The following is an 11,085-nucleotide window of genomic DNA, read 5'->3' on the forward strand; positions in this document are numbered from 1 at the left end:
TGATCTTCAGATCGTTGCAAGGACGCAGCTTGGAGAAGCGCCTGGTTTTTTCCCCTTGTCTCGTCTCAGAGTGCTGATTACATACACAATCGGCCGGCATGTGTTTCCATTCCCTGGGTTTTCTTGCTCTGCGCTGGGATTTTCCACCATGTGTGCTGACTAAACTTAAATCACACTGCTCTGAAACTGGAAATAACCTGGCTTTTGGCTGGGTGATTTCTGGGAGGTTGTGTGATGCAAGCACCTCTTCGCTAATCAAGTGTAGCCTGCTTAGACTTCTCTGATTGATTAGTGTCTGTCTTGTACTGGCAGCCTGTGTCAGCCTTGGATTCCATTTGGTCTCCATTACAGTATTTGCTGTACAGATGTCAGTATCTGATAAGACTTACATTGTATGGCTGGAGACATTGTAAAAATACCCATTTCAAGGGCACAACAGGAGTGACCCAAACTGGAGGTGCCACGAGAGAGCCATTTACTCTCGAGTCTTCAAATTCCATTGCGTATGTGACCATAAATCCCAGCTCACTGCAGATTTTGGTTGACCATTTGAATGCTGAACTTCACGTTTTTGGGCCAAAAGTTGTAACCCATTCTTCTCCGAAGGAGACTCCGCAAACAGCTTCAAGCTTCACTTGAATTGAGCAGCTCTGTTTGCACAACACGAGGCAAACATTGTCCACAGGGCACACCCTCAGATAAGGAGTCCAGTGTCCCCCCCCATTGCTGTCAGTGCAAGTGTTGTCCCAACCATCATGTGATGTGATTCAGTTTTGATTGCCTTTCTGTTTCACAGCAACGCCCTCACCACCTGTCTTCTGGGGCTCTAGACAGAATGAGGCTGAGGGCTCCTGAATGTTCCGGCACCGTCTGGTGTTCCAGACTGTGGAGAGCCCCACCTAGTCCGAGGTAGTCAGGCTGTGGCACTCTCCTTGGGGCACAGGCTAGCCGGGAGATGCAGCTCCTTAGACCGCATGCTGCCTGCCACAGTTTCTGTTTTTTAGGATTGCCTCTCAGATGAATGAAGCATTGTACTGGAGGACGATGGTCTTGTAATAGTTATCAGCAAGTTAATCTCTCACTGGGATAGAAAGGTACATGTTGTACGTGGGGGACTTAATCAAGCTGGCCTGCGTTAATCCCGATAAGGAAACCTTTTAGAGCCTGGCCTTACATTCTTCTGCCCAGCCTCGAGAGTGATTTCACCTCTGGAGAGACGAATGCTCTCCTAATGTTCCAACGTGTCATAAATCAGAGCTCTCTGCTTACGCAGGAAACAATGTCCACTTTGGCCGCAGCTCCGCAGTCGCGGGAAGTGTCCGGTGAGTTACAGTTGTTTGTTTTAGTAGCTGTCAATTTACCGGCCGTCCCCTGAGCGGCGGGAGAGATGAGACGCGAGGAGCTGAGTAAAAATTTCCGGGACGGCAGTGAACATTTCGGAGCAAATGTTTCGGAGCGTGTGAGACAGGCAGGCAGTGGCGCCGGAGTTGCGCTGGAGCTCGGTGACCTGGCACCTCGTCGATCGCGCACCTGATGGTAAACGCATCTCGCGTTGCTTAACGCTATGTCTCCAAACGCGACAGCAAGTGCGGTTGAGCTGCGGGGTGCTTTGGAGAAGAGCTCCAGGCCGAGCAGTTTCCGATTTTCGGTGCAGTCTTGAAGCATATCTGTATCTATCTGATATAAGCATATATCATATTTACTGCCAGACATCTGCGTCCGTCTGATCGGACCCAGATGTGACCTGCTGACACGGCGGGAGTGGCGGAGGCGTGAGTCGCCATCGGAGAAATCTGTTGCGTCAGGAAAAGGATCGGATCAAGGATCGGAAGTCGAGCCTCTTGGGCTTTGAAAGTCACGCGCTATCGACCCGGAACGATTTTGGATGGAAACCCAGGTGCTGTGTCGACAAATGTATAAAACTTTCTGCTTTTCAAATGAATGATGCCGCGGTAATGGTTACCAGGAAACCGGTTGCTAATGCGAATGTTTGCTTTGTAAGAAATACAGTGCACTTGACCTTTAGGTTTGACAGGGACTGAGAAATATACAGCGTGCACGCATACAACGAGTGGGCTTTGGAAATGGGGGGATTGGACGCACGGCTCAGCCGCTTTCAAAGGGAAGGCCCGGCTCCCTGGTTTATCATTGCTAACGATTACAGCTGGGCTGTTCTCTGCTTTGTTTTCTTTCTGGTCCCCGGGATACTGTCGCCGGGGGAGAGCAATGTGAAGGAAGGCCCCGCTGGTGGGACGGCGGGGAAAGATTCGTTGATTGCCCCTGTCTGAGTGCGTTTCTCCAGAATCGAGTTACGAGAAAGGTTTAAGAAATCCAGCGGCACTGCCCTCAAACGCGGGTCTCACTCTGGCCCCGTACCTGAGTGGCACGTTTGTATCCGTCTAGCGCAATATCAAGTGCCATCCCTCACAGAGCACGGTGTATGTTTTTAGAGGTCTTCAAAGGTATTGAAGCCTAGCAAGACATTGTGGGAAACTGCAGACCTGTGAGGTAGGATTACAGATGGCATGAAAGCATGAACGTGGATCGCTCTTCAGAGTAAACCCGTTTTGCCTGTTAAACATGGTTTCAAATTCTTTGCGCCACGCTGTGCAGATAATAATCTTTTTCCCTGACATATCCGTCAAAGCTAAACATCTGGGTAGCCTTCAAAGTTTCTCTCGGCAGTACCCGATTCACCATTGCCTATCACCTCCTCGCCGGCATTTCCTGCGTATAGCTTCGGAGATGAGCATAGCTGCTTCTTGAGTGTGTGGGCCCAGTTCCATCCTGCGCTCTCTGCACACCGCCACTCTCCATCACCTCCTCAGATACTGGCAAGCTCCACAGAGTCGTTATTGTTCCCCCGCACAGTGGCATTCATGAGGTGTACTGCCAAAGTAATTGAGATGCCATGATGCCATCTGTTTCTCAGGAAGTGACCTTTGGTATTGTACAAATGAGCGTTTCCTCATAATTATTCTCACGAGTGAGCTGCAGCATTCCCTGTTCCCTGGAAGGATCCGTCCACCATACTGGGTGAACGTAACCATGCTGGAACAGATGCTGAGAAAACAGCTGTCCAAGATGGGTTCATACTGCCCACCCCAGCATCTCATGCTGTTTGTTATTACTGTTGTTATCATTGTCATTTAGCAGACACTCTTATCCAAAGTCACTTACACAGGTTACAATTTTATCCATTTATACAGCTGGATATTTACCAGTGCCATTGTTAGTAATGACCTTGCCCAAGGGTACAGCAACAGAGGGGGATTGAACCAGCAGCCTTTCAGTTATGCTCCTTACCACTACACCACACTGCCTGCCCTGCTGCCCCTCTAGTCTGCCCAGTGTTGTATTTTAATTCATAACTCGGAGCAGTATCAGATCCAGGTGTGTGAGAGATGGAGAGAGACTGTATTACTTTAATTTATCATAACCAGCTTGGTCGCAGAAGGCCCGGCAGCTGAGACTGGTCCAGGCCCTCTGCTCTGTGTGAGGGCTGTTCTGGGAATGTGGTTTGCTTGGTAGATAAAATGTGAATGTGGGGCAGTGACTGACCAAGAGGAAGGAAGGAAGCCCATTCTGCCCAGGGAGGAGGGTCACAGGGGTCCGAGTCGCCCAGCCATGGAGCCTCCCCACCTCATCGTCCCTTTGAGCGATTTACAACCGTGGTGCATTGGGAACCCTGGCAACGAGGAGGTCGTCGGCAACATGGAGGTCTCCGGAGCGGGACGTCGCCTCCGCCTGTCCGCCGCAGTGACTCGGGGGCGGGGTGCAGAAATGTGCCCGTTCGAGCACGGGGCCGACAGGCGTGTGTGTGTGCGGGGGGGCCTGACGCCGATGTAATCGCCCAGAGCCACCGCTCTACCTCTCTGCCACCGCCACCCTCTTTTCAAACGCAGGCAGCTGAGTCTACTTTGCGGTTTCGCAAGAAAAGAAATCAAGGGGTGCTCTCTCTTTTTTTTCGGCCGCATGAAACAGAATCCGCCTTGTTCGCATTTAATCAGCAGGAGCTGTTTACAGTGCGCCTGAAATCACAGCGTTTGGAGGGCTCCAAACAGCTCAATGCTGGCAGGCTTTTCCAAACACCGCCAGCCAATCAGAATCGGAGGGGTGTCTGTGAAGCTCCAGGACTTGGACTGCGATTTCAAATGGAGGTTCAGCAGGGGCCTCTCTTCACAGTGGTACCTGATGGGAGCAAGTTTCTGTGACCTGCATTCAAGGGGGCCTCATTTCCAGATGGTGGAACCCTCTTTTTGTGGTCTGCATTTGGACACTAATGTGGACCGACCACAAGGGCCGGACTCTTTCTGAGGTGACCTGCTTCGGCGGGCGCAGCACTGAAGGTGCTCTAACACAGTCGTCTGACGGGAAGCGCTATGGCCAGCGCAGTAATGAAGTCACTCTTGGCCCGGGAGCCTCACTGGCCCGCAGAGCAGGCTGTAGCTAATGAAGACGAACGCAATAACGAGTCCCCCCGCTGCCCAGAGGATCCCTCCCGGGACATTAGCGTGGCTTCCTGGAGCTGAAAGGCTCTGAAAGCCCAGCTCTGAGCCCCTTTCTAGGGAGCGGGGGGTGGCGCGGGGGAGGGTTGCGAATTGAAACCATACCACCTCCATCAGTTACCAGAAACTGTCTGGCTGTCAGGCCGAATAACATGTGGAAAGAATTTATGACCTACTTTTCATTTCCGCGTTTAATACGATATTTGCGCTGCGAGTAAAGAAAAGCTGATGTCGCCGTTCTGTTTGGCTTTTCATCCCCTCGGTGAAGTTTCCAGACCGGTGGAGCTGGAGCGGGGTTGGCTGCCGAGGGCCGGGGGGGAGGCTGCGGCTGGGCGGAGTGCGCTTACGGCTGTTCCCTTCACCTCCCTCCCCTGTCATTTTAATCCAATCACTTTGAGTTCCTCTCGGAGATTCAGCTGAAACCCTACTTACCGGCATGCACACAGCAACTGATTTGTGTAGTCATATGAAAAAGTCTGGGCATCTGGCAGTCTTAACAACAGCTGTAGAACCCCCTGATCTTTGCAGAGCTTCACTGCTACTATGTTAAAACCAGAAGACAAAGATGGTGGTAGTTGCATGTCTAAGACCCCCATCAAAGGAATGTCTGGATGAAGCAGGATTGTGTTGTAGTACTTGGGCACTGAAAATTCTCTGAAAGGGTTTGATACAGTCCAGGTAAGTGAAATGGAGAGGGGAAAGGTAGGAGAGGCAGCACTGAACAGACAGGAAATGACAAAGTGCAGAAAGCTACAGGCTGGCATTGGTAGTGTTCAGATGTGCAAGTCCAGTGGTTTTAGCCTATATCAGACTTCTTCCTCATCTGTCACCAGAGGGAGCAGACTTTTAGCTTTGGGTAAAGAACATAGCTTTGGGTAAAGAACCGCAGCAGTGCCCCACATTAGGAGTAGCTCTGGGCTTGGACCATGGCCTGGTAGACTCCAATGCCCCTGTCCAGTAACCCTCCGCACTGCCACTGGTGTGAAAAGAAGGGCAGAGCCATTATTTTCTCATAATGGGCCAAGGGGGTGTGTGTCTCAGCCCTGTGTTTTCCCCCCTCGCGCTCTCCAATACGCACACACAGACACACACACACACACACACACACACACACACACACACACACACGTTTAACAGTCATGAATAGTAGGGGGATTAGATAGCATATGAGTCTGTCGGAAAAACTTACCCCACCGTCGGACCTGGGACCTGGCGGACTGACACCGGCTTTATGGATTTGTCTGCGTGTGTCTGCCAAAGCGCAGCAGTTGAAGTTTTTTGAAGCTTTCAGAAATCGCAATTGAAAATTACAGAGCTGGACGGCCGTGTAATTGCAGCAGAGCGGCCGCGAGAGGTTTGCCAGACCTGGCAGCGCTCTGCACCACCTGACTGCTGCCTCTCAGCAAGGTGCGTCATTTCCTCCTGCGCTCATCTGTTGGCAGGTTAAATCAGAGAGACTATTGATTTTCCCCTCATTGGTGTAATATAACATACACAGGAGTCAGCATCTTAAAGCATCTTACAATCCGTGATATTGGTCAGTGCACTTCATGGTCTTACTCTTCTTGTAACTGTCTGTGTTGTAAAGGTGAGTGAAATTCACCATGTGGTAAGATAGGCCTATTTTTCACAGTCGGTAACAGTCATATCCCCCATGAAGGTCTGTCAGGCCTTCCTGTGCCCTCTCAGATGTGTTCTGAAGGGTTACTGATACAGTAGCGTGCTGATAAAGTGGGTTTGGTGGAAGTGGCCTTTTCTGTCAGCAGACACAGGAAGTTGGCACCAGCCAGTGGCTATGGAAAACCTGGCTTCCTCTTCCTGCTGTTTGCCCCTCTAAGGGGCAGCCAAGCCAAGCCAAGCTGGTGAGCGGTTACCCAGAGTCCCTCCTGGGCAGAGGGGCCCTGTGTCAGCGAATTACGGAGTGTTTATCCTGAATAATTGGTTCACTCAAGTGTAATTAGCATGGCGTTTTCTCTTAAGGAAGGATGCCACGGTAAAGCCGCCAACAGATTGTATTTATATTGTCTCATCAAGCCTTCCTTTCTTCTGTCCAATGCGAAACAGATGACTCCAGCGTAGGACTTTGGCTCCTTTGTGTTGCAATTCCAGAAGGCTCTGGAGAACATCTTATCTGGAATTGGCTATTTCCACCCTCCACGGCGTAGCAATTAGGATCATGCTTGTTGTCTTTGTTTTGTGAAATAAGCACATTTGGAACTGGGGAATAAAAGTTCCATTTTCCAGCCAGCGTTGGTCTTTGTTGGAATGGCACTGATATGTCTATATACAGTGAATGTGGAGAAACTGTCAATTTAGTGAGCTGAAAATATAACAATGCCATTTGTTTTGGGCATTTGATGAAGAGACCATTTCTAAATCTCTGGGCCACTGCAACCCCTATTGATGTCTGAAAGGCTAACTTGTCACCCTGAGCTATCACCCTGTATTTCTGTGACAGTGAGCCCTCAGAGGCATGTTGTCAGGACAGATAGGGGTCCTACTGTTTGCATCACTACGTTTTTGAGACAGTGTCTACAATAACCGAGTGTTATAACAGGTAATGGCTCTTTCCCAGACCGTACACTTGCCCCCAACACTTGATCAGGAAGCGACTTTAGAGGACGCTCTCCTGATTGTCATGGAGAGGGAAATCAGGTTAATGGGTGCTGATCACTTCTGCCTTTTAGGACTCACTTCAGTGACAGAGCTACATTATCAGTAATGAGTACCTTGCCAGGCACCTAGCTATAGGCTGTTTTCTGTTTAAATTGGATCGGATGTTAACTTCCTCTTTAATTGAATCTAGATCAGGTTTAGATCAGATTTTCCAATCAGTTAAGTAGAGTGAGAGTGCACGTGAGAGACCATGTGAGAGTGACATTGTGTCCCCATAGAGTTGTGACAGGAGTGTGATTAATTTGCAGGGTTGGGCACTTACCTTCCTTACATATGCAATAAAAACAACAATGACTGAGACAGTGCACTCGAAACTAGGCCACGGTTGTGAAATGAGAGGTCCAGGTCTCATCGTGACCCAAAGCAAGTAGGAGATCAGAGCCACCTTTATTGGAACAGGAAATGTTTTGATTTGAGGAAATTGTTTTTCCAGAGATGGGAGACAGAAAGTCCTGTTGCTCCTCTGTCTTTTCCCCAGCAATTAGGCCAGTGTTGAGCAGCTCACCTTCTCTGCTGTCTTCCCCTGCCTCCACACAGTCCTGGGGTCCTGAGAAAAACCCTGGTCACATGTACACCCGAAGCATTGAAAGACGCAAATGCAAATGTCTCAGTTAGTCCGAGATTTTGTTTCAGTTTGATATGCGTCCTTGCCTTTTAACTCTTTGAATTCAAAGTCAGTGTAAGCAGGGAACAATGACTTCCTAACAACATCCCGCACTGTGCTGGACACTTGATAGTTCATTTGTATGGAAGGTGTAGCTGCAGACCAGGGCCTGCTAAATGTACAACATCCAAATCATTGAATGCCATGTTGCTGTTAAAGCAGATGGTGTGTATTTCATGTGGTGTCTTTCTAAATCACTGCACTTGGTCCTTTCACATTTGGCTCTGAGCATTTGCTGTGGAATGTGTTTTCCCTGAGTAAGGGCTAATGTGAAGGAAATGATGGTAGCAGAAATCTTGCATAGTTTAAATGGGGTGGTGGGGGGGGCTGCGGTGCTGCAAAGAGGTGACGGGAATAACAGGAAAGCATGATCCTTTTACATCTCAGGCCACCCTGGCAAGGTCCAGGAGCCATGACCGCTGCTGCTAAACTTAGCTCCAACAATGGCCAGTCTATGCAGTTCACTCCTCCCTGTGCCGCATTGTTCCACACACTCAAAGCGTGCTCCCCTTCCTGCAATCGACACAATCAAGGCTGTCCATCAGCACATTATCCATCGCGCTGATGCAACGAAATTTCCTCTTACTTAAATGAGCACGAAGACGGGTTGCCAGAGCGCAAAAATGGGTTGCCAGAGTTTGTTGATTGTTTTAATACATGGCAGGTTGCAGCACAGCATTGTGGGATATGGGACCCTGGAAGTGGAGCAGAGGACTGACTGTGTTTCTCTCTCTCTCTCTCTCTCCCCCTCTCAGGTTTGTTTCTGATCATGGGCCTGATGCTGTACCCGGCTGGCTGGGGCTCGGACAAGGTCCTGGCCTACTGCGGGCCGGACGCTTCGCCTTACAAGGTGGGCCTGTGCTCGCTGGGCTGGGCCTTCTACACGGCCATCGGCGGGACGGTGCTCACCTTCATCTGCGCCGTCTTCTCCGCCCAGGCCGAGATCGCCACCTCCAGCGACAAGGTGCAGGAGGAGATCGAGGAAGGGAAGAGCCTCATCTGCCTGCTGTGAGGTCACCTCACGGTCACCACCACCACCGGGTTCCTGCCCCCATTCGATAAAGGGATCAAGACGCTGTTTAGCACCAACTAACCAGTCTGTCCGCTTCTTCGTTAACATGTGGCAAAATTTTGAGCTTTTTCGTGTTTTTTTCTTTCCCGTTTGCACCATGACGCCATTTAAAAGTGTGCTTCTCTGGCTAACGGTGCCAATGTTAGCTGTCCTGACACGGAATGAATTGTAAATAAGCTTGTATATACTGTACAGACTGTCCTCATACACATTGTGGGATTTTGGATTTTCGTTTGGAGTCGTACCTTTTTCTCCTCCAGCCTTGAAAACCAGCAGATTTACCAGACAGTGGTTAGCAGCTACTTTCATTGCCTAATTTTTGCCAGGTTGAAATAACTTTACAAGGAAACCACTAAATGGTAAATAAATGGTAATCTTGGAAGTGCCCTCAGTTCAACCTGGTCTCTCTGCTTCCTGGCAATTTCCTGAATGTAGATGGAAAAAATTAGATGTATCTTTGACCCAAAGAAATGTATTGAAGATATTCCTGGAATGCCTGCTTTGATTACAGGTTATCACTTGATTAAAAGGGTCTTTGATTTACCCGTGACTGTTTGTAACTGGACTGTGGGATAATCCTGCCTTCTCGTTCCAAGAGCTTCATCTTCCATTGTAGGAAAGCTTCATCCTTAAATGTAGAAAAAGGTTCATATTGCTTGTGCTTCACTGCCATTTGCAGAACCTTCTGTCAATCACGTTCCTAACACAAACCATGTGGGGATTCCAGACCAACCAGTGAAGCGTGTTGGGAGGATCCTACGCAAGAGACAGAGAAGAACTTTGTGTGAGCGTAGCACCAGTGACTTTCTCCCAGAAGCTCTGCTCTCCTTGTGAGGCAGGGTCCAAGCGTCCGACTCTCAAGGTCTCTGGTAATGAAAAATGAGAAGAGAAGGAGAGACTGGTGCCTGTTTTCAGTATGTCTCGTACCAGACCTCCACAGAGAGCCAGCCATAGCCTGATGCCTCCAAGGCCCCACATACACACCACCCCCGCCTCGGGAACTCCAAATCTAGCTCAAAGAACGTTCCTCAAAAGAGGTGGTTACATCTACACCTAAGTGCTGGTGCTTTTCTCCATCGCTAAAACGTATTAGCACTCTGAATGTAGGGGAATATCCAGCTGTGTGTCTGTGAGGAAACCACCTCTTACATTGGAGTGATTTGCCATCCGTGAGGACCTGATTCCCAGCATTTTCTGGTACAAATATTTTTTTTTTCAGCCTTTGCTAATAGGAAAACAGTGAATATCAAGCTCTCAGACTCTGGCTGCTTTACACTGTGTAACCCCAGCTGTCTCCATCATTCCTGTGGGCTGCCAGCTCGACTTTGTTTTCCACTATTCCACTCGGCCCATCATAGTGTCTGTCTGTCAGGTTTTATATGTAGCAGTTGGAAGCGTGCACCGGTCGTCACCAGTATGTACCAGCTGAAACCGAATCCGCCCCCTTTCCCCTCAGCTCATCCACTGCAGCGTGGATTTGGGGCGAGGAGGTGAGTCACAGCTTGTGTCACGTGCACTGCCGCTGTTAGAGGCAGTATAACTGGTGCGGTCCGCCCAGAACTCGGTCCAGGAAACCACACAATTGCTTCCAGATACGACACAGTTTCTCCTCGTTTATAGGTTCCTGCTCTTTTGTTCAAGACGTTAGGGTGGAGGAAGTTATCAGCACTTTAGTTTAATGTGAGTCACTCCGCCGGTGATTTAAGACTGTACTCTCCTGCTATTTACATGGGAAGGTTGTGATGCTCCATTGCCCTGTTTCCACAAAATGGGTTTCGTCCATTGGGGATTTACTACGGAAGTAACTTGATAATGGCAGTGCAGGTTTGGTACCCCTCTCCCTACTTATTAACCTGTAAAGACTTGAACACATCTTGACCTTTGCACTTCAAGTATTGCCATTATGTCCACTGTGGTTGAGTTTGAGGGACATTCCGGTCTCTGTGCTGAGGGCTATTAAGAACAGACCAAAAAACTGCAACGTGCCTCAAAACCGCAGGCAGCTCAGTGTTGAGCATTGACTGTGCTTTCTACGCGTGTCTTTGGCGTGTCCTCCTCACTGCACGCCCTCTCGCTAACAGGAAGACAAGTGGGGTACGTGTGTCGACTTCAGCTTTACAGTGGCCTTGGTGCGGGGGGGGGGGGGGAGTGAATTGTAAAGACTG

General features: G+C 49.5%; 1 protein-coding gene across 4 annotated transcripts in view; it reads left to right on the plus strand.

Annotated features, from left to right (window-relative positions):
• LOC118777962 (LHFPL tetraspan subfamily member 2a protein-like) overlaps positions 1-11,085 on the plus strand; it is a 58,733-nt gene extending 47,648 nt beyond the window's left edge. For all 4 annotated transcript variants that reach the window (XM_036529240.1, XM_036529239.1, XM_036529238.1 and 1 more), the window contains one exon: positions 8,604-11,085. In XM_036529240.1, coding sequence (XP_036385133.1) covers positions 8,604-8,860 — 257 coding nt within the window. In that variant the 3' untranslated portion in view covers positions 8,861-11,085. The remainder of the gene's footprint in view (positions 1-8,603) is intronic.

This window comes from Megalops cyprinoides, chromosome 5 (assembly GCF_013368585.1).
Source record: "Megalops cyprinoides isolate fMegCyp1 chromosome 5, fMegCyp1.pri, whole genome shotgun sequence".
Lineage (NCBI taxonomy): Eukaryota > Metazoa > Chordata > Actinopteri > Elopiformes > Megalopidae > Megalops > Megalops cyprinoides.